Genomic DNA, 22582 nt, shown 5'->3' on the forward strand with positions numbered 1-22582 from the left:
ATATTTGAATTATTGTATATATGAATAAATAATGCATTTATAATTGAAATAAATAGACTTGTAATTACATTAGATATTGCCGCGAACTAAGAATATTAAATCCAGTTGATTTTTAAATTTCCCGCGTGTCTACACTTCGTCCGCGATACAACAGAAAAAATGATAGAAATAGCCTGTTGAGCCATCTACGGTAGAACGCCTAAGCGATTTCTTGACAATAATTTACCCCATTGTGTTCCTAAATGATTTTTGGTTCTATATAATTTAGCAACGCTTTTGCATTAACTAAACATGAAGATATATATTTTATACCATTCATTCACACGGCACACGAATGCTCCATTTCGATTGGTAACTAATGTAATACGGTGAACAATTATTGTGAGGGTGGGTTACATCTCATTCGAAGGTGTTGTAACCGTGACGCAGAAAAACACAGGAAAACAACAATGGCGTATTCGGTGAACATCTCTGTGGAGGCACCGATCGAGAATCAGATCCAAGAAATCACTTACGATGGTCAGGAAATTTATCAAGCGTACGTACTTTGTTTCGTTACCTTTCTCGCTTATGGAATCGATCAATGAATCGTCGATCGAATGAATTTTCAAAGGATTCGTCCTACTTGTTTCGTCTAACCTAATGTCAATACAACATATTTACAGTATATTTAGATATTTTATTTTACAATTATTGAAATAATAAAAATGATTTCCTAAGAAATGATTGTATAGATATCTTTAGTAGAACACATATTACAATAGGAGCTGCACAAAGTCTAAACAAAATCAATATTATCATTTTTTATAAGGGAACACGTACTAGTTACTTTTAAAGCTTGGTAAGTTTCGTGTTAATAGAACAAATCCTTGATTTCCAGACCCCTCACGTTGTCGGAGAATCTGGCAAAGATCGCACAGAAAATCGACTTTAGTAAAACTAATGGCGAGGAGAGTAAAAAAGATTCTGAAAGCAGTGACAAGGGAGAGGAAGATCCAAAGGATTCTGCACCCTTCCAGTCTTCTTTATGGCCATGGGACAGCGTTAGAAATAAATTGAGGTAGTATATTATACCCTGTTTCACATGGTATCTATTAGGTTGGAGGGAAAGTTCCGTCGTATTTTAAATAAGCTTGTAATTTTGCTTGTAAATCAAAAACACACGTTGCTAGCCAGTCATTGAGAAAAAAGAATCAATAGGTTCTCTGAAAGATGGCAACAAGTTGTTACAAATAATGGAAATTATATCATTGAATAATATTCAACATATATTTTTATAAATTGATTCAAATGTCTAAAGGTCCAACAAATTTTGTTTCCAGAAATGCATTAACGGAAGTATGCGTGCTAGCAGACGTTCTTGCAATAGCTAAAGAGAAGCATTACATGGTTCTAGATCCAGTCCCCCAAGAACCAGCCGAAGTGAAACCCATGATACAAGTATATGCTAGAAAGAAAGCATTGGCTGGAGCTGCTTCTGTGATTATGATGGGTGCAGATAGATTAAAGAATTGTCAGAATGAATTAGCTAGAAATAGATCGACGCCCGACTTCCATATCGAATTGCTCAGATTAAGGCAAAATTGGCGTTTGAAAAAAGTCTCGAACTCGATCATCGGCGATCTTAGTTACAGAACAGGTTTTGAGTCAGATTTACTTTGTTATCCAGTAATATCTTACTTTGTTGTCTCGGTGTGTTATATTAATTCGACATTCATTTCAAGCTGGTTCCAAGTTCCCTCAAACGGGTATGTTCGAAGTAACGAAAGCGGAAGAGGAGGAAAAGAGTAGTACTAGTCCCCCAGCTTCTCCCAGTGCTGGTAACAATACGACCGGGCAAGCACATCATCCTTCCAATCCGAAAGCGTCCGCGTTGCGTGTTACTATTCCTAGTGAATTGCAAGGTGTCGCCTATATAGAAGTATTATGTCAAAAAGGTAAATGTATAAAAAGGGACTCGGTTTAAAATTCCTACTAACTCTCACATCCTTCCGTATATCCTCGTACCCACGCATACACTTTGCCACGCTCAATATTTCCTATATGTACATCCCCCTTTCAAGTTCTCTACATTCTCTTACCATATGTTCTAGATTTCCAAAGGTATTTCCGCATACACCACATTTCCGACTTTCTCCCAATATCTATTCTATATTCCTAGTGACCCTCCTCTTGCTTGCGCTAGTAGTCGTTGGCTCCCATCTTTCTAACGCTCTTAAGTACCTACATCTGGTAAATGTAAGTCAGGTGTAATCTAATTTTTGCTTTCCAGATCAAGAAGATCTCTGTAGCGCGAATATTAGTTTACTTAACAATAGTGCTCACAGTTCGAACGCAGATATGCATTGGCAACAGAAACTAGAGGCTGCTCAAAACGTCCTCTTCTGCAAAGAACTGTTCAGTCAGTTAGCGAGAGAGGCGGTGCATTTGCGTGCACCTATACCACATATGGTCGTTGGAAATCAAATAATGGCAACGGTAATCAGTCAATATTATTGTATCATCGTGCCCGAGTTTCGTAGATGTCGCATAAATTATATAGTCACCATTCTTTTCTAATTGTAGAAAAGCTGTATTCTTTAAAACGTAACCATTGAATTTTATTTTTAAACCGGGCACGAACTTCTGCAATCATCTAATACTTCTATTTTGAAATAGTACGAAGGAAAAATGTCAATTCTAGGTACTTCCTGGAATCCAACTGATCATAGGACTCTGTCATAGTACCGGAAACGACAAGAAGCCCACTGCTCCCCCACCTCACAAAAGCGATCACGATCACGTGCTGGAACATTCGTTGCATCAGCTGCTTCGCGAGGTGCATCACAAGAACACTCACCATCCGTTTCCGCATCCTTCCTCGGGCCCTCTCGGGCCCAGCAAACGAAGATGCCTGGCTGGCCCAACGGCAGCCGATCGATACGAACTCCTAGAAATGACGAAAAGCCAAACTCTGCTGGAACAAATCATTCAACAAGCTCAACACTTTTTCATGCGATTACGTACAGAGTACGTTTTAGACACGATAGCAAAGGAAGTGAAAGATCCTCTGATCGTGTCTCACTGGAACGCATTGAATTCTCCCACGCAGTCCTGCGTGAAGATTAACATTCTAACGCATGGATACGATAGCGTATGTAGAACATCGCTGGTTGTCCACGTTGGAGAAAAGTCGTTGAAATGTGTTTGCAGAGATGGCAGAGTAATGCACATGAGCTACGAACCTCAAGAACTGAGGGATCTTATTTTCTGTCAGGTATAGACTGCTTTTCGGCATAGTCTTCACGCTGATTTCGGAAAACCATGCTATAATTGTAACTTTACAGATCTATCAGCACCAAATAACCGCGGTACAAGCACTAGCTAAATGTATGGGTTGGCAATTTTTAGCCAACAGTTCGCATCTTGGCTTAGGAGCCGTGGAACCTTTAGGAAATGCTAGCAGTTGTATTTTAGCATCACCGATAGGCGACAGGTATATACATTTCACTCGTGAAATCAATTTCGTTGCTTGTCGCGCCCTCTGCGAAAAAGAGCGGCCACTGCGAAAACTATATCAACATATTTCATACTTGGTGAACGTGTTTTCAGGATGATCGCCGTCAGGTGCGAACCACAGACAGGAGTACAAGTAGCAATAGCTCATTCCCCCAGAAAGGACTTTTTCCCTGGGCAATTAGTTAGAGAAAGAAAGTGGGAAAATCTCGGCGGCTCGTTCAAAGAGGTACGATGGGACAAAATGGAAGGGAAGAACTTTTTAAATAAAATGGAACTGCTGATGGCTTCGTTGACGAGCTCGTAAATTTAATCGACGACTGATTAGGCGAGGAAACCACTTGCTCCACAGGGTGAAAGGACATGCACGTACTTTTAGATTTTTATCACGAATCCGATACGCAAAATACATTTCTTAATTGTACAATCTGAACGATGAATTTGTTTAAGTGAGATCTTTCCTGTCTGTGATTTATATCATTCTCCATCTTCGTAGATCTTTATTGGTCCAAGTATTCTTTTTTCTCCAATCTTTTTCCTTATTATTATTTTTTTTTTAATAAAACAATATTGAAAATGTTTATATTTCGACGTATTATTTTCTTTTAGTCTTCTGTCCTTGATATTTAATTTCACCCTGGATTATTTCTTTCACGCAACAAGGATCGCCAGTAACTGTGCACTCTAGTTTCACAAAAATGGTTTTTTATTTGAATGACATACGAAATGTAATACGAATCGAGTAATAAAACCATCGTGAAATGGTAAGTGAAACGGAATGCCAAATATATGGATGGTGTAGTAAAAGCCTAAAGTACAATGGGTCTTCGTATATACAAAAACTAATGAACAATTCCTTACATTTTATATCGTCGAGTGTATATATACTCTTGTTCACCATTAATCATAAGACTCGAACTGTTACACAACTACTCTTTCTTGCCGGATTTAACATGTACAATATGCACACCCCATTCTTACGTATGTACATTCACGCAAACTGCAAATCTTTTTTTTATTTCCCTGTGTACTGTAAAACTGCGGTATATAACTACGTTCGCGAAATGTTACCTTAATTCGACGATATATTTGTCTCGATCGGTTAAAAGGGACGGACTAGCAGCTTGACCAAAGCATTCTGTGCTAGAACGTATTACGGACGCGATGGAATAAAATTTTCTTCGGAATGGGATCAAAACCACACGACTTTAAAAACGTGAAAAACGTTTACATCTCAAGCAATCAATAATACTGATACACGCAACGGATTTTCTACAGATTTTGGTCAAGTATGAAAGTTCATTAAATCTCAATACCTTTTTCAATTCGCGCCGATACATTTCGGAAAATGTCCGCTCGTTCGATGGTGTAAAAAAACAAGGTACAGTTTACAGTATTCCTTCGGATGATTTGGTCTCGTTTCAATCAGAGAAATTTCACGAATCCGTTGGTAAAGGTTTCGTAACGAAAGAACTAAAATGAAGAAAGTTTCATCATTGCATTAGTTTGCCTCACCGATATCCGAGCTCGGATCTTTGTGGGGATAAAAAAGTCACATCATCCAAAGGAATACTGTGCTAAGTCAACGTCATACAATTTCACAATCAGTGTATATTAAAGTATTGGACAACTTTCACGGGCTAATGCCTAAGGAAAAAGAAACGAAAAAAGGAAATTGTCATTCCGCAATGTTCATTTCTGTCGATGCACACCCACTTACTCGCACTTTCATTTTCTTGTGAAACAATGAGCTATACTTTGAACTCTACCGCCAGCCAATTTGAACGCCGCCAGACTCATCATTATTAAAACCGCGTAAGCCGATATTAGGCTAGCCATGTAAAATTGGTGAACATTGAACAAGGTCATGCACGAGACGAACAAGTGCGAGAAAACGACCAAACCTACTTGTACCCAGTTCTTCCTGTCCAGAGCGGAGAAAAATATCACACCCCAGAATGTGTGCAGCAGGATGAAGCACAGGGTTGTGGCAGCCGATATTATAAAAAAGTATTCTGTGCCTTGTTTAAGCCCCATTGTTCCAGGGCCAACAGAATCTGCCAGGACATTGACTAAGGCAAAGGCACCGCTCATTATACCAAAGCCTAAACCGCACACATAGGCAAACACGTGTCTGCTTTCTGCTACAGGTGTTGTTGTTATTTTCTCTAAGCCTCTTTCGGCTTTCCTCAATACCCAGTATAAAAGATATCTGCATTAAAGGGACAAACAATGAAAAATGTGCAAGTAAAAAACTTGTAACTTGTACATAAATATACAGGGTGAGTCTGGTAACGTGATGACTTTAAATAACTCCTAAGTTGTTTGAAAAACAAAGAAGTTTTTCCAGAGGAACATACACTGCTGCAATCTATTTTGTCAGCGTCAGTTCTTTAAATGGAATGGCCAATATTTTTCCTCGAATTCAGATAAAGCACCAAATTCTCCATAAAAAAGTATTACAGCAAATAAGGCTTAAAATGAATAATTCCTAAAATATACAGAGATGATGACACCCGTATCTTGATGAAAAAGAAAAGTATCAAAAAATATATTGCAGCGCTGTATGTCCTCCTGAAAACCATACAGAATTTGTTTGAAAAGTTTATTCACACAACAAGCAACTTAGGAGTTATTTGATTAACAAGAATCACCCTATATATCTTTCGCTTTCAATAGTAAGAAGCAAAGTTCAAACAACAGATAAGTATTCAGGATATTTGTGGTATGCTTTTGCGTTGTGTTAATTATGCATTTATATGCTTCTTACTATGCAGAAGACTGCAGATGTTGCGCAAATAATTCTATGTAATTCAGTTACCTGAACGCTTCTTGAAATAGTACAGAGAAAACCAGTCCGAATGCCAATTGATTCTGTAGTGGCACTACAGCGTACCAAAGCACCGATGACAGTAACAATGAAATGAACCAGAAAAAGGCACTGGCAATCAGTATAATAATACGAATAGGTTCAGTCGCAACCGTAAAGGTAAACATGGCCAATGGTGGGCCAAAAGCCAAGAAGGCACAACCGAAAAAGTCCATAACTGTCATCTTTGTTTGTTATCAGCGGTTACTTCACTTTCTGTTATTTATTCTGACACTGCAACAACTTTTTCTTCGAGCGCTAAATATTCATAACCCTCTGAAAGCCTTCACGCGGCTTGCACGGTACTGTTTAACGAGTACATTGATTACTTGTGCTCAAATACGGGCTTGAATGAATCACGTCAATGATGAAATCACTTGGCACAACTTTGGAGTGTCTTCCTTTCCTTGGTCTTCCTCAATGAAAATTGATGAAAATGTAAACCTCTCGACAAAAGGTCTCGATGTATTATGTATCGATAGCATTATAGCATAGACTATATAGATGACCCGAAACTCGAGCCAGTCGAGCCGCCTTTCGAAACCAACCATTCACATGCCTCTCTGCCACCTCTCTGCATATACATTCATTGGAACAATGAGGAAATCATTATAATGATTATTATAATGATCATAATAATGATCATTATACATTACTATAGTAATGTAGTTCATCTACAATAAACAAAAAAAATATGTTCAACACAGATTTATGTTTATTAGAATTCTCTGCACACATAGAATGCCGAAATATCCGGAATCACGCAATAAATAAATATTTAAAATAGCGGCGCGAACCTATATATATAGACCATAGACGAGCAGAGTCGCCTGATGAGGGGAGGGAGCACGAAATGAGGGGGAAGAGTGCAAATAGTTTCAGCCCTTCGACACAGATAGCACCACCAAGCTATTCTAGTTATTAGGTAACGTATGAAATAAAGTAGGTGGCCGCTCGAGATGATTATTGCTATCTTTGTCTTACACATTATTGCACATTATAGAAATTAGAGAGAGAAACACGTCCGTGAAAAAATGTTAATACAAACTCGTTCACAATTTTTACGGAGTCCAGCTGAGTCCAGCATGGTTTCCTTGATCGCAAAGGTGCCTGTAAAATTGTAAAATTAATTGTCAAATTTTTCAGGTATTCGTTCGAAACGAGGCCTTGCTATCAGAGAGGATAATAGTTGTATTTACATATCTACAAGGAAATGCGGAGAGATTCATTTGCTTCTTTGATTGTATATGTAGTTCGCTATACATTATATATATTATATATGAATATACATGTTATTTATATGAAAATATATGATAATTTGTCATTTTTTGCTTCTACCTTTCTTCTAACCGGTTGTTTATTCCCTATAAATCAATTAAGAAATCTGCATATTGCCCCAGCTAACCAGGCGTGCCTTGGGCAAGCCGTGCCTAGGGCACAGATCGGCAAATCATTGTCCAATCTACGCTCGGAGGTGCTCAAGTCCCGATTGGCTTAATTTTGGACGACCGTAGGACCAGGGTTTGGACATGGGCATGAGGTCGGCATCAGGTCGGCACGAATCGGCCGAATGTGCCTTTGTGGCAGCACTGTCGCACTGATGTACCGCATGCCGAATATCGTTTTACAGGTGAAACAAACAATTCCAATGCCGCTTTTGCAAAATTCACATGTTTTTCTATAAGCGAGGGTGAAACTAATATCCTAATCGCGATATGGAGCAACAAAAAATGAGTATACACATTCGGAGCTAATATCCCGTACATTACTACCGGGCCGGTATATAAGAGAAATTGGCGAAAAAAAAAATACAAATTTTATTTATTTCTCACATTTGTTATTTTTCCTAGACTGCGGATCTTTATGCGAAATAAAAATTGTCTGCATCGATTGCAAGAGACATAATCTAAAATTTGCATTGCCGTACAATTTTCTTTACAGTTCAATTTCAACTAATTGAATACACTTATATTTTAAAGATGATAAATAAAAATGATTTTATCATCTCCGCGCGAATGGCAGTACTCGATAAGTACTGTCCATCTGATTTTTCTAGACGCCCGAGGCCAATAGAAGAATATTCAACTTTTAAAGCGACCGAGTTTCGCCAATTTCTCTTATATACCGGCCCGGTAGTAATGTACGGAATATTAGCTCCGAATGTGTATACTCATTTTTTGTTGCTCCATATCGCGATTAGGATATTAGTTTCACCCTCGCTTATAGAAAAACATGTGAATTTTGCAAAAGCGGCATTGGAATTGTTTGTTTCACCTGTAAAACGATATTCGGCATGCGGTACATCAGTGCGACAGTGCTGCCACAAAGGCACATTCGGCCGATTCGTGCCGACCTGATGCCGACCTCATGCCCATGTCCAAACTCTGGTCCTACGGTCGACACTAGCTCGGCATATGCGCGCACAGGAGGTCGACCAAATTTAGATTTTTGGTTGGCTGGGGCGTTATTGTATTTCGGGTACACGAGCGGTCGAAATACCGATTACGCGTTCAAAAATAATTATAATTCGGAAGGTGAATTGTCGGTTTGCGACGATAATTCCCGAATGGTTTGATGGGATACGCAACTGCAATTTTCGATGCAATTTCCAAGCGAACTTCCAGATTCCAGACTTCCAGAGGCCGGGATCAAGCTGTGCGCGCACGCGTGCACACGATAAACACGGCCACTTTCACGTTATTTTTTGCGCGATTCATGAGCCGCCGCTCCTATTTGGCCACGTCAAAATTAACATTGGTAGTCGTTACATTGGGACAGCGGTTGCATTATTCCGTTTCGGATGATCAGGCTACGATGGTGATGAGAAAAATGTGAAGAATGCACAAAATCGACTGGCTACGTCAGTACAACGAAGTCATCTGACACAAGACAGATAGCAGTACTATTTTTACGACAGCTTTTTAACCTACGGTGCCGAGTCGAACTCCCAAAAATGTCATTCGAAGGGAAATACAACGTCAAAAGTCCCGGTGAGTCTACAACGATAAGTCCAATCCAGTATTCAATTATATCAATCGAATTATACGATTCAGACGAACCGATTTTTCTAGTACTTTATGCCTTTCGTTTTTCTCGTTCGGTGGAATTTCGCGTAGCCTAACATTCTTATCTTTCGATACGTGTCGTCGAAAATGTCCTCGACGCTCCATAAAAAAATGTCCTTGCTCAATTCCACTCGGCTCGATCCTGTTTGCAACACGTTTATAGCAACGTATCTGTGTATGAACGCTTCAGCGACCGAATTTTCATTCGTAAATATTATAACTCGAAATATTCATTTTATTAAATGCACATTCTAACCGAATATTGAAATTCCAGCTGTGAAAAGATTAATGAAAGAAGCCCAAGAGCTGCACGAGGCAACCGAAGAGTATTGTGCTTCCCCTCTAGAGGATAATCTGTTCGAATGGCATTTCACGGTGCAAGGACCTCCGTCGTCAGACTTCGAGGGTGGCATCTACCATGGCAGAATTCTGTTGCCACCCGAGTACCCCATGAAACCACCCAACATTATATTATTAACAGTGGGTAATTTTAATTTCAACAAGATGGTTTATTCGTCTTCGATGGTTTTGCTAATATGATTCTAACGAATTCCAGCCTAACGGCCGTTTCGAGATCAACAAGAAGTTATGTCTGAGTATCTCTGGATACCATCCGGAAATGTGGCAGCCCTCTTGGAGCATCAGAACAGCCCTACTCGCTCTAATCGCGTTTATGCCGACACCGGGAAACAAGATGATCGGTTCCTTAGACTTCAGTAAAGAAGAGAGGCAGAAACTCGCGAAAAAGTAATACAGGTTTATTTCTGGAGGAACGGAAGAAGCTGCGGGTCTGTTGTAGTATTTACCGAGCGTGTTACATTGTTGCAGGTCTGTGCATTGGCAATGCGATACTTGCGGAAAGGTGGTTGATTTATTGTCGAAGACAAAAGCTAAAAGGCCCATCACCGAGGAGGAACGGACAATGTTAGATACAATTGCGTTGAAGGTAAACTTTATGTAAAGCTTCTGCAATTTCTGTGGTTGTAAGGAGAAACGCCGCATTTGAGTTTATGCATTAATTGAGCTTCGAAGTATAGCATTTACGTATTTACCAGAAAAAATTCGTGGAAACAACATTCGAAAGGCTCAGAAAATAATGCAATTTAACGAATGTTCTCTGAGAGTGCTCGATGATTCTAGGCTGATGATTCGCCCTCGTCGGAAGCGAGTTTGGCGGCCAACGCAGACGGCACTTCGGAAAACGAGCTCAGGCAACGTAACGTCGAATCAACTCCCACCGAGAATCAGGATCGACAACAACCCGACGTAATAGTAAATCAACAAGTAGAGACAATCCCGTCTTCTAACGATTTGTTCTGGAGTATTTTGATCGCTTCGCTAGTGTCGGCAATAATTCTCCTTGTTTTGCGGCGACTATTTCTTGTTTAAATTATTCGAAATGTAACAAAAGTTATACTTGTAAGTATGTTAACAAGACGAAGTAAATTTTATATACATTTTATGGATAGCATTTTTAAACTTAGTAACATGTGACAGATTTATACATGCTAGAGATAATCTGGTTACCATAAAAACACAATATATGGCAGAGACACACGCGACTGCACCGATATATCCACCTTAGTACATATCTACTCAATTGCTATGAAGAACCTAAATCGAAAAGAAGTTAATTTCGTTTTCGCTGGCCGCGTTCAGATCGATACGAAACGAAATTCGAAAATTGTTGGTTTGCGACGTTTACATGTTTTCATTGGCCGTATATTTACTTGTCTTCGAGATTCTTTTAGTATTCGGATGAATATTCTATATTTCGAATAGTAATCCTTATTTGTATTAAAAGAAAGAGCTATTTTGCATTTACGCATACACTTCATATACGTATGCATACTTCAATTGTACGCCGATGATTTTATAATACTCTTTTACTTTGTTCCATGGAGATACGAGATCATGTTACGTTTGTAAAAAAATGTTTGCCAAATACGATTTTGATCATGAAATGGAAATCTTCGTCAGAATATATGTTCCAATCCTACAAATGTTACTGCGATTTTCAGTTCGAGTTCCACGCGTTTTCTTTTTCTCCTACTGTTTATATAAATGTAGATAATTTGTATGTTAGGCGAATACTGTATATAACTTCTACAAATTTAAGATAAGTTACACGAGCTATTATGTTGTATTTCACGAAACTGTGCACATGAAAAGTAAAAAAAAAATACACAAGTTGAAAAAATACGTGTATTTGTAGTACAAATGCGATACCAGCAATTCTATTGTTTGAATGTACCTCTTGATTTCATACTGATGTTATTCGTTAATTTGTTGAAACAAGGAAACGTTATACAAGCAACTGCAAAACTCGATATCACTTTATGGAACCATATGGAGTGCCAGTCAATTGTACTCGTGCATTATTCTGTCCTTTTGTGACTCATTTCCGGTAAACACGTACGTGTAGTTGATTAAAGATACACGGTTACTTGGATACAAAGTAATTTTCTTCTTTTATCGGTTCTCGCGTGTACATAATTAAAGTAACTATTTACTAAAGCATATAAATATAGTTGTTTATGACACCTACTGTTAATAGTTACACGTGTAATAACTTCATTCGCGTGTAATTTTGTTTCTACCTGTATGAAGTCGATCGATGATATGCTATTCCCGAATATTCCATAATAAATAAGAGAATATTAATACAATGATAATAAGTGTATTTAATGCACAAGCAAATGATGCATAGTGTTGCTTTTTCCTTACACATTGCGAACTCACAGTGACAGTGAAATGTTCGTACATAAAATATATATAAATAATATCATTTCGATTATTAATACTAGGCGCAGATAAAGGTATTCTTAAAGCCAACAATGATAAATTTTGTTTACAATTTCAAAATCGACACGATCATCTTCAATTATCCTCACGATCCCAATTACTTGTACAACGATGCAATCGTGTACTGAAATTAATGAAGAATATAGCTAATGAGCGAAGCTAGTGAAATAACACACATAAATACAACTCGTACAAAGCATACTATAAGAATATTTTGGCATAAAATATTAGCCACGAGAAGACTTAATACTGAAAACACTTTTTGGTCCCTATTATCTTAGAGCACTTAAAATTTTGTAGAAGCGGAAAACACTCTTGTTTTGACATGAATACTCGCTATCGAATTACAATCAATAGAATTAATCGGAACGTTTCGCAAATATTCTGTATGCAACTTATTTGGAGAAAAATTACGAAGATGCAATTCTTTCTTCTAAACTCAGTTCCGTAAATTCGAATGCTATTTAAAATTTATAATTAGACTCCGGATTTGATGCATTTATAACAAAAATGAGCAAGTGCAATTTAAAACATTGAAAATATTAAAAGACTAAGAATATTAATATTTTATTTTCATCACATTAAAATTATTAATGAGGAATATAAATTTATATGTACCTCCTGCGTCTTGCAATCGATACACAAACTTTTTATTTTGCGTAAACATCCGGAGTTTATTTATAATATTAGACTCGTCAACGTATCAACTCTAGTATAAACGTCGCGTCAATCATTTCAATTATACACATATATATATCTTCTTTTATGTTGTTAGAAGCACCTTTTTAATCTTCCCGATATACTAAACAGTACGTTCAAAGTTGTTCTCAATGTTAAGCCACACACATTTTGAAGAAACGATACTCCTCTGTGCGTTCATTTATGCAGTTCAAGGTAAATGCCTTGTCCTTCCGAGGTCGACGTAATAAATTAATTATGAGAGGCGAAATCCATCGAGTGCAAACATAGACATGGCACTGCGTCGTTAACATACCGCATCGCGTCGCATCGTTCTTATTATTAATATTATTTCTCGTTATTGTTAACGTTACTACAAACTGCGCTATTGTTGCATACATTTTGATTTGTTCATAAAATTAGTCGCAAGCTAAACATCTTAAATTTAATTATGCAATTATAACGGAGCATACCCGCGGCGAATATAATGCAATTAATATTTAACGCGGTGTGTTTAGCAGTTACGAATTTTAATATTCATTTTCCTCTATTGTAAACAGGGATCTTAACTTTAATTCATATCAGACGAATTTTAAAGCCAGGGTACAAGTAATTAATGATGATCTCCGTAAAGGGAGACAATAATTTCTATTAGGAAATTATATAATCGCTTTGGATTAAACAGCAGTTACGATCCCTGATTGTAAGGCAGCCTACGTTTCGGTTCTTTTTTTTAAAAATTCATTCGTGTCAATATAGATCGACGGTCTATCTAATATTGTAATCTAATTAGTTTATAATTTAACCACAGTAGAAACAGGTTTTGTACACGCAAACACGTATCAACATTAATATTTCATCAGCACCACCTTTATTTATTCCCTTCCCACATTCCAATCTTCCAGAGACTCGCGAGATTTCACTGTGACTAGACTATTTTAAAAGACTATGAGACAGCCCTCGTTCTCGTATAAAATATGGTTAATTTAACATACGCTACGCTCCGAAATAAATTGTTTCCGGAATAAGCCGCGTTCAATTTTTGATCGCGAAAAATATATTGCATTAATAGCACCTGATGCATTTCAATTTTTACCTCTGCCTTTAATTCCTTCCCCTCTTTTTTTCCTATCTAAGCTAAACCGTGAATAATAGACTTCGTTAAACGTAAAGATTCATTTCTCTGTCGCATACATTATATGCATTCTTTAACCGTTTGAAGCACGAAGTTCTTCGACTTGTCTCTAATATGTACTATTATTCATAGGAAACTCGTTCGATACGAAAGAATGAAAAGATCGCGTTTCTTAGACACGCGTGCTTCAAAAGATCGAAGTAAATTCTACGATACTATAGAAGAATGTCTGTATAAAAGAAAGATGAGATCAATGACGTGCTCGCAATGCAGAGAATTATAGTAAAATCAATATACGATATAAAAGAACATGAAACCTTTGAATAGGAAGAAAAGTTATTGTCCGGCGGAAGTCGTACAAAATAAGAATAAAAACTGTAAATGCAATAATTGCATGGTAACAAAACGAAAAAAGAAAAAAGGATTATAATACAGTTATGTACAAACGCAACAATATAAAAAATCACTTGGTTTTCTTAGTTGAATCATTTGCATTGCGTTTCCCGTTAATAATAAAATTCCCTCTGAACTCTGTCGACTTATACAAGTACGTATACGTCGCTTGAAACAATATAAATATACTTTTATATTATTTCGGCACTACGAAACAGTAGAATTCTCTTTTCACTCTCTAAAAATCTTCCGTATCTCTTTGTCTTTTCCGTTTGAAACTCCACTGTGTGCACCCTTTCTCTATATAATACAAAAATACAAACAATCCTGTGTAATTATATAATTACATTATTTATCACCTGGTGCCACTCCAGTCGCCCGTCTCTTTCAACGCTCTGTCTGTTAATCTTTCTATCTCAGTCAAAAGCTGCTCAGTCTCTAAATCGACGCATACCATGTCTGCTTCGACAGGATCCCATTCTAAACTATTTGGCGTGGACACTCTAGACCAAGGAGATGCCGTCAAGCTAGAGGGTTGACTATTGTGTACCGATGTTTGAGTTATGGAGCCGTCGTTGCTTTCGACGTTCTCGTCATCCACAACCGGTAGGGGCAAACCTACAATTGTATCTTTACATATTAGATTTCACTGTCTCTCTTATTGCTTTCTTCTAAGTGATCCTTTTACCTTCGTGCTCCCATTCCAAGTCCAACGAAGACCCAGGAGTAGAAGAGACACATGCTTGTTGTTTCATCAATGTCCTTGCATCGAGAATTTGAAGCGGAGTGTCGAGTCCAGAACTAAAGAGATCGTTAATCAACAAAATTTGTATCTTGCATCACATACATGTTCTGTACAACGGTGATGAGCAACCAGTGGCCTGCAGGCCTTCATCCACGATTTTCGATACATTGTTGTTACTTTTGGCCCACCGTGGTCCACTGGTTGCTCATCGCTGCCATATATAATCCTCTCGATAAGTATACCTTGTCGAAGCATTATTTCTTGATTGTAACCTGGTGTATTTCTTAGTTCCCTTCGCCCAACCGCTATCTTCTAACAATTCCAACGTTACAGGGGCCCCATTTTTTTTCTACAAACATATTAAACAGGCCATTAAATGATTCTTGGCAAATCGAAGTATAAACATACGCCGGCTTAACTGCAGCGATAGAAATCTGGATTAACATTAATAGTGAGTGTACCTCACTTATTACAACAGTGAGTATATTACGAAAAAATGCTGATAGTCTAATTCAATTACCTTGAATTTTTTTAAGGAGAGAAACGATAACAGGCTATCCGGGAAGCATAACAATGAAGCGTACAATTAATACAATTAAAAAATGTGACATTGCCCTACAGCTAAGCGCAGTTCCTTACGTTTTTGATCCTCTAGATTGATCTGCATCTCCTTTGTCATCTATAAACTACAAGAGAACATACATTAGTAGCATGCATTATGTACAGCATACATTATTATAATCTACGAGAGAACATATGTTGTGTACAATTATGGTATATGTTATATACAGTGTACATTATTTGAAATGCTTCGTACCTCAACTTGTTCGTCTCCTTGGAAGGACATGCTGGTGTGCCTTTGGTAAAACCTTGAATTCGAAGAAGTTCTATGTCATGAGAGTGCATGGAAGAGGAGAAATCGAGTATCGTTTCTCAGAAAATGTTTGTTCGTTCAACGTTTTACGTGAAATGCGGATATCTAACCTGTACGATAAGGAGTCTGTAACTTTGGAGATACAGCGGCCGAAACAGGCCCCCATGACCTGTTAACACACGGCGTATCGCCGTCATCTAACTGATATAGGCGTTCAGAGATCAGTATTTAATTCCACGTGGTGAATGAAGGATAATAGGAAAGAAGGGCGGGCCTTCAGTCAGCGGTGAGCGGATATCAAACGCTCATCGCTTTCGTATACCAGCGGCAGCGGCTGTCAGTTGCACAGTGCTCAGTGCATCAGTGCATCGTGCATCGCGTGCACTCCTTGTTCTTGTTCACTCTCGCTTTGCGACCATAGACCATACATACTTATAGACCTGGCTTCAGATAACATGCCTTGTTCCAAGATTACATCATCTATCAGATGACGGTTGTGGGCAAAATGCTATAGTTTGTGGAGAAGTCGCAGTACCACGAAGCTAGATGGGAAGGAGGAATCGCGTCGCTGTAACTGTAATATATATTTTACTTTATTACTCGTTCATTTTTACTTTATAATATCAGCTTATATATCGCTATCCACCATTTTGAGGTATCTTGTGACGTGCTTGTGGGCACCAGATACTCCATTATCTTAGAACACTGCATTCTATACATATCCTATACGTAACTATGCCGGGTTTAGCGGGTCTATAAGTATTATATGGTCTAAGGCACTGCACGCAGTGACGAAGAACTATCGATAACTATCAACAATCACCCCTATCGACAATTGTCTATCGATATTCCTCCACTATCGCACATGCACGCCGCAAGTTTGCGTCACGAAAAGAAATTACGCACGCATACATTCATATATTTTCTTCCGCGTTGCAAATTCATTACAATCTTCTTTTTTTTAACCTATTGAAAAACAGTTTTCCAATTTCAATTATGATCATTCGATTACTCTAAATTCTAGTGTCCAACGTTCTCATTTGGGAACGGCTGCGTTTCTGATATTCATAATGCACGTTTGCGAGATATTTTTAAATGAAAAGCTGTTCGAAGTTGTGTATACATTTCACGAACAAAATCGTTTGAACGTCGATATGGTTTTTGCAGGGAGAACGGACTAAATACACGTTCCAGTCATTGCCGAATAATTTATATGGAAAGTCGCGATAGTTGACCTCCGACTATGTTAGATAGTCGAATCCGGTTATCATTCGAGGAATTGGACCCGTTGATAAGGAGATACATACGTCAACTTTGAAATTCTATAGATACATGTTTCTTTTATCGAATTGTTCTCTAATTGATACGTTAGACACGCCCGCAGTTTCGTATATGTATGGAAATTCCGGGACTCGCGCACTCGAAAGTGTTGTTATCATTTCTCTTTAATTCTATGGTTCATGAGGGATAGCTGAACACTTGGCAAATGGTATTAGAGAAGGATTGGCAGACGTTTCCCGTTCTTATCATGTCGGACTAACAGCTGGAAAACTGTGCGCTGTGCGATTTGGTTGAATTTGTTCGAAACGTGACCGACAGAAATACGTGGACGCGCGTGACGCGATAAGTATTGTTTAGGGGAGCGAATCTCAGATAACCGGAAACGAATAAATTGTCTGTCAAAAGTTATCGGCTGTCACAAAGACGGTTTTATTTCGCAAACACAAATGAAACGCAACTCGCGAAAATTTTACAACCATGGGAAAAATCGTGCAATAACTGTCCTTTAAACAGAACGACATCGTTCGTCGTCGAATCACCGACATGTATATTGGAAGACAGTTCTCGGTCATGAATTCTGCAACAACATTTACCTTGATATTTATTATTTTACTTAATGCCAGACACGGATTGTTGATATCGCAACATCCGAAATTATTGGTCGTATCTTACGATGCCTTCAGGTAAGACCTTCCTAAGTTCTGTAATCATCGGAAACCAGATATCCAAACTAATCTCGCTTCCTCTTCGCAGATATGACTACTTCAATAGGAACTTAACGCCATTCATGAACAAATTAAAACATGAAAGCACTCATGCCGATTATATAAGGAACATCTTCGTCACAAAAACTTTCCCCAATCACCATTCCATGGCCACAGGATTGTATGCCGAATCGCACGGCGTTGTGGACAGCGAATACTATGATCCTGTTTCAGGGAACACAACTAAATTTTCTTATAATTTATATCATTACAACAATGGAGTGCTTCCCATATGGGTATGTAAATATAATGAAAATATTACCTGTGTCCTTGCTTCTTGTACAATTTTTATTTATCCGTCGTTATTTCTGGTAGACGATAAACGAGAAAGCAGGAGCACAAAGGAGAAGCGGTGCGATGATGTGGCCTGGCGGAGTCTTCGAATACCAAGGAGTTTCACCTACATTTTCACAAGTACCCTCGCTCCTAAATTATCGAAAGACAGAAAGATGAGCTGCAATCGTTTTCTAATCTCTTATCTTTGTTTAGAACTTCAACGAGACCATACCTTGGGAAGAGAGAATAGACACTTTGATATCGTGGTTCGTCCATCCTATACATCCGATAAACTTTGCTGTATTATACATCGAAGAGCCAGATTACCACGGTCATATCGTCGGGATAAATAGTCCCGTATTTGATAATATTCTGCGGAAATTAGACAACCTAACTAAATATTTGCATCATAAGATCGAGCAGCATGATTTGCACGATTTGAACGTTGTTCATTTGAGCGACCATGGCATGGCGACCGTGAAACTGGATAGGATAATAGATTTGACGAAGTATATAAACAGTACTGACTACAAATTCGTGGGCAATTCGCCGGGCTTGCATATTTTCCCGAATCCTGGTACATCGATTATTTCAAGTAATACAGTAATAAAGGAACGATGAGAAAATGCATCTGTCTTTCAGGCAAAGAAGACGCCATTTATCAGGCATTGAAAAAAGCAGCAACAAAAACAATGACGTTCAAGGTCTACAAAAGAGAGGATATTCCTCAGAAATACCATTACGGGAACAACACGCGTGTCGGTCCGATTTTCGTGATTGCAGAAGTGGGATACGCGTTTCAGAATCTCCTTGATACCATACAATATTATAAGAAGAGGTTCAATATTACAGGTAATCATTGCAGGAGGATAACTAGACTACGGAAGTTTATGCAATTTGCAATTTTTCGAGACGATTTTTAAGGAGGGGAACCAAATAAGATATTATTTTCAGTAGTAGTGGCCTTTGTAGATATGAAATATATCAAAATTTGACTAAATTCTTTTTTGAAAATTATCGGCAGCCATAAATGCATGAAGATCCGCAGTCTAAGGATAACATATAGCTGCGAATTATTAATATACATATTATATTGTACGCGCAATGTTTATTTATAGTAAACGGTGACTCAGAGTTTGGATTGCACGGCTACGACAACGCGGCGACGGAGATGCATCCGTTCTTCTTTGCGAAAGGTCCTGCGTTTATACCGGAATGCAAACTAGAACCTTTCGACAATATAGATTTATTTCCCCTATTTTGTAAGATACTCGACGTAGAGTGCCCTTTAGTTAATGGCACTTTGTCCCATTTAACTAAGTGCCTTAAAAAGCATCAAGAGGATGTAACAGTAATTGCTTACAGAATGATATGTGAGTAACGATTACCGATAATTATTGTCGTTAGCTTGAATGATCGTATTAAATGTTCATTGTTAATTAAGCCATAGCCACCACTATCTCGATGACGTTGGTCGGGATTATCGCAACAATAATAATGTGTTATATAAAGAAACGACGATTGGAGGCAAGGAGTTACGGGTAAGTATCTGTTCGGAACAATCATTTTACTTGCCGCGTTTACGATCAACGATGTAGAAAAGATAAAGTATAGTCTTGATAAAGATAAAAATTCATACTTTTCGCGGGAGACAATTCGTGGAAGATGCTATGCACTAATTGTAATATGGTGTTTTAATTTTTTCAGGACATATTATTATCTAGCCGATGGATAATATGTGAAAGATAACAAGCAGTAGATGAAATCTATACATATTTCGTATTACACGTATGATAGTTAAATCGAATGGGTTACAAAACGAATTTAAAAAAAAAATAAGCTGACATAATACATATAAAATAGCATCGCTGCAAAGAATAAATAAAGATTATCTTGATTTCATTTCCAACGGATACAGTCTTGTTTTTTTAGACTTTAAAAGATAGCGATACAAGAAGCTTCTTCTTTTCTATCTTGAATTAATTATATGCTAACTCCACTAATCTTGTAATCGAAGATAAACTTTTAGAGCTCACTTGCAGAGGAGTGTACAATTTTTACGCTAATTTTGATTAGGAAGTTATTGGTAGATAGCTTAAGTAAAACATACGCGATGCTTTTAAATCGATCGATTAACGCATTGAGCTACGGTCAAAGTCTTTTAACTAGAATTAACATCAAAGTCAAAACGAAATTTCTCATTTATATGGCAAGAAATATTTCGCAGAAGGGTTCTTTATAGTCGACGCTTTCCTGTGGCATTTTTGAATTTGTTCACGATTTTTTCTTTTTTGCTATCATGAAGTCTGACAGCCGAAAGGCAACATATAACGAAACCTTTTGTTTTTAGAAGAATACTGGAAGATTTGGAAGCACAGTACCTGTGGGATGATAGTCACGATAGTCAAAATTCTACTTGCAAGTAAATTTACAACAAATATGTTCTCAAACTTTTACTTTCCGCTTGATACTTTACAATGGGGAGGGCTCGCTTTTCTTTTGCTCGCAGACAACTGTTCGTCTGGACTCTGAGATATTAATGATTTCTTTATTTTTCTTTACAGATTAAACAATTTCCGAGATTTATTCATTATTTCATGCCACACGAATAGTAGAGGGAGTATTAAATATAGGAAATCCCTTTTTCATTGTAGGTGACATATGAGTCACGCGTTTCACGGCCACACGTGGACACCTTCGAACACATATAAATGAGAAACAAAGAGAGCGCGAGAGTGAGAGAGAAATAAAAAGAAAGAGTAACTTCTGTGATAACGAAAGTAGATAACCTCGGAAGAATTTCTCTGAGTCGTGTACTTAAATATGCAATCGTATTAGGTTGTACTAATAGGATGTACGGCAGATTTTTATCAATCTCCATCGATATACTTCCCCCCAAGGAACTATCATTTCTTCTAGACATTATAATACATAATAGTCATCGGTAAAAACTGCGGCTGTTTTCTCAAGTCTATAGTGTTCAATCGCCGATCCTTGATCAAAATGCATGAACATCCACAGTTTATCAGATATGTCGAAAGTACTCGGTATAGATAGTAAACCAAACGAGTACGGAATTTACACTTATGTATCGTCGTTATATACGTCGTTAATATCAGTTCAATCCTTCAAGTGCTATGCTAGAATAATACTCATGGTAAAAATTCACAGAAACGGACGAACGAGAGATCAATGTGCACAGTATTACTCTAGAATGTAGATTGTAAAATAGCTCAGCATGTACATTGCCAACACCTTATTTATGACATTCTAGACCAAGCAAATTTATTACAACTCTACACCGATTGTAAGATATTCGTATGTAAATATATATCAGATGTAAATAAATTGCTGCTACAGCAAGTCTAACAATCGTCTCTTTTCAATTCAATTTCAATCAATATATTTAACGAGGTGGAATCTCGTTTCCAGGATTTCTCGTTTCCTGATAATGCAAAGATGGGGGCTTTCGGTAATTAAAAGTACTAGATGAAAGATCAATCTAGGCCGCAATCGCCCTCGGAAGTCTTAGTTTTTCGGCAGCGTAATTCGGAAGCATAAAATAGGAAATTTGGGGGCGAATGCAGCCTAGGTCAATCTTTTATCTAGCACTTTTGACTACTGAAAACCCCCATCTTTGCATTATCGCACCCTTGCAATCCTAGAAAGGAGTCTACTCCATTAACCCTTTGCACTGCGAATTATTTTTCGATTTTGTTGCCAACAATGATTCGAAATCTACTTCAAAAGACAGATGATGCCTCGCTGATTTGTTATAAGCAAGGATGCATCGGATCGAGGTTGAGGTCGTGCACGTTTTGAGCGGCGTCGAATTATGCAATCATTTAATAAGCTTCGCATCTTATCGCGCCGCAGCGTTATAGTCGGCCATCATCTCTTCTAATCAACCAGCAAAATCAGTACATCACAATAGGACCCGCGGGAGCGACCGGACCGCTAATGAATTCCGCGGCGCAATCAATCACCGTTAGAAAAGAACAACAATAATCCGTGCGTTCTTACGGGGAAACCGCGATAACGGCTCGAGATCATCAATCATTAGCGACAGCGGCTCGTATGTGCAGTTTCTCGGCAACTCCAAATTCACCGGTATAATAGCGGTAAATATTCTGGGAAAAAGAGTCGTTAAATAAACGAAACGAAGCTCTAGTGACAACAGGAAAGATAGAAGAGATATACGA

General features: G+C 38.0%; 5 protein-coding genes across 7 annotated transcripts; 3 read left to right on the plus strand and 2 right to left on the minus strand.

The window, feature by feature from the left end:
* Positions 1–204: 204 nt before the first annotated feature.
* Positions 205–3928, plus strand: Med17 (mediator complex subunit 17). Its single transcript, XM_076440883.1, has 8 exons — positions 205–538; positions 881–1060; positions 1323–1639; positions 1725–1937; positions 2273–2478; positions 2684–3256; positions 3327–3475; positions 3592–3928. Exons 1-8 carry the CDS (start codon positions 450–452, stop codon positions 3800–3802), a joined length of 1938 nt encoding a protein of 645 aa, XP_076296998.1. The 5' UTR covers positions 205–449; the 3' UTR covers positions 3803–3928.
* Positions 3929–5036: 1108 nt separating this feature from the next.
* Positions 5037–6927, minus strand: Aph-1 (gamma-secretase subunit Aph-1). Its single transcript, XM_076440923.1, has 2 exons — positions 6317–6927; positions 5037–5707 (listed from the first exon to the last, which is right to left on the minus strand). The coding sequence occupies exons 1-2, from the start codon at positions 6547–6549 to the stop codon at positions 5224–5226; spliced, it is 717 nt and encodes a 238-aa protein (XP_076297038.1). The 5' UTR covers positions 6550–6927; the 3' UTR covers positions 5037–5223.
* Positions 6928–9006: 2079 nt separating this feature from the next.
* On the plus strand, positions 9007–11631 carry LOC143217122 (ubiquitin-conjugating enzyme E2 J1). The gene is made up of 5 exons (XM_076440921.1): positions 9007–9354; positions 9704–9909; positions 9986–10176; positions 10258–10375; positions 10570–11631. The coding sequence occupies exons 1-5, from the start codon at positions 9318–9320 to the stop codon at positions 10816–10818; spliced, it is 801 nt and encodes a 266-aa protein (XP_076297036.1). The 5' UTR covers positions 9007–9317; the 3' UTR covers positions 10819–11631.
* Positions 10896–16474, minus strand: LOC143217128 (uncharacterized). Its single transcript, XM_076440927.1, has 7 exons — positions 16170–16474; positions 16003–16054; positions 15825–15871; positions 15706–15739; positions 15428–15534; positions 15129–15241; positions 10896–15058 (listed from the first exon to the last, which is right to left on the minus strand). Exons 1-7 carry the CDS (start codon positions 16223–16225, stop codon positions 14796–14798), a joined length of 672 nt encoding a protein of 223 aa, XP_076297042.1. The 5' UTR covers positions 16226–16474; the 3' UTR covers positions 10896–14795.
* A 421-nt stretch (positions 16475–16895) lies between these two features.
* Positions 16896–21752, plus strand: LOC143217109 (bis(5'-adenosyl)-triphosphatase enpp4). Of its 3 annotated transcripts, none has more exons than XM_076440899.1 (9): positions 16896–18023; positions 18094–18340; positions 18420–18518; positions 18594–18957; positions 19023–19232; positions 19499–19753; positions 19825–19921; positions 20731–20802; positions 20945–21752. In XM_076440899.1, the coding sequence occupies exons 1-9, from the start codon at positions 17884–17886 to the stop codon at positions 21036–21038; spliced, it is 1578 nt and encodes a 525-aa protein (XP_076297014.1). In that variant the 5' UTR covers positions 16896–17883; the 3' UTR covers positions 21039–21752. The 3 variants fall into 3 exon arrangements, with proteins under 3 accessions (XP_076297014.1, XP_076297015.1, XP_076297016.1); XM_076440900.1 differs by having other exon boundaries at positions 16904–18023; positions 20731–20798; XM_076440901.1 differs by having other exon boundaries at positions 16924–18023; positions 20088–21752.
* Positions 21753–22582: the final 830 nt, after the last annotated feature.

Source organism: Lasioglossum baleicum, chromosome 16, assembly GCF_051020765.1.
Source record: "Lasioglossum baleicum chromosome 16, iyLasBale1, whole genome shotgun sequence".
Taxonomy (NCBI): Eukaryota; Metazoa; Arthropoda; class Insecta; order Hymenoptera; family Halictidae; genus Lasioglossum; species Lasioglossum baleicum.

Excerpts from the sequence above, each read along its gene's own strand:
- Aph-1 (XM_076440923.1), bottom strand. The coding sequence starts at position 6,549 with ATGACAGTTATGGACTTTTTCGGTTGTGCCTTCTTGGCTTTTGGCCCA. Across the intron at positions 5,708-6,316 it reads CTATTTCAAGAAGCGTTCAG|ATATCTTTTATACTGGGTAT; the intron begins GTAACTGAATTA and ends CCTTTAATGCAG.
- LOC143217109 (XM_076440899.1), top strand. The coding sequence starts at position 17,884 with ATGTATATTGGAAGACAGTTCTCGGTCATGAATTCTGCAACAACATTT. Across the intron at positions 18,024-18,093 it reads GTATCTTACGATGCCTTCAG|ATATGACTACTTCAATAGGA; the intron begins GTAAGACCTTCC and ends TCCTCTTCGCAG. Across the intron at positions 19,922-20,730 it reads TTGGAGGCAAGGAGTTACGG|AAGAATACTGGAAGATTTGG; the intron begins GTAAGTATCTGT and ends TTTTGTTTTTAG.
- LOC143217128 (XM_076440927.1), bottom strand. The coding sequence starts at position 16,225 with ATGGGGGCCTGTTTCGGCCGCTGTATCTCCAAAGTTACAGACTCCTTA. Across the intron at positions 15,740-15,824 it reads CAATCTAGAGGATCAAAAAC|CCTGTTATCGTTTCTCTCCT; the intron begins GTAAGGAACTGC and ends CTTCCCGGATAG. Across the intron at positions 15,242-15,427 it reads AGAAATAATGCTTCGACAAG|TTCTGGACTCGACACTCCGC; the intron begins GTATACTTATCG and ends CGATCTCTTTAG.
- Med17 (XM_076440883.1), top strand. The coding sequence starts at position 450 with ATGGCGTATTCGGTGAACATCTCTGTGGAGGCACCGATCGAGAATCAG. Across the intron at positions 2,479-2,683 it reads GAAATCAAATAATGGCAACG|GTACTTCCTGGAATCCAACT; the intron begins GTAATCAGTCAA and ends TGTCAATTCTAG. Across the intron at positions 3,476-3,591 it reads GCATCACCGATAGGCGACAG|GATGATCGCCGTCAGGTGCG; the intron begins GTATATACATTT and ends ACGTGTTTTCAG.
- LOC143217122 (XM_076440921.1), top strand. The coding sequence starts at position 9,318 with ATGTCATTCGAAGGGAAATACAACGTCAAAAGTCCCG. Across the intron at positions 9,355-9,703 it reads ATACAACGTCAAAAGTCCCG|CTGTGAAAAGATTAATGAAA; the intron begins GTGAGTCTACAA and ends TTGAAATTCCAG. Across the intron at positions 9,910-9,985 it reads CCAACATTATATTATTAACA|CCTAACGGCCGTTTCGAGAT; the intron begins GTGGGTAATTTT and ends AACGAATTCCAG.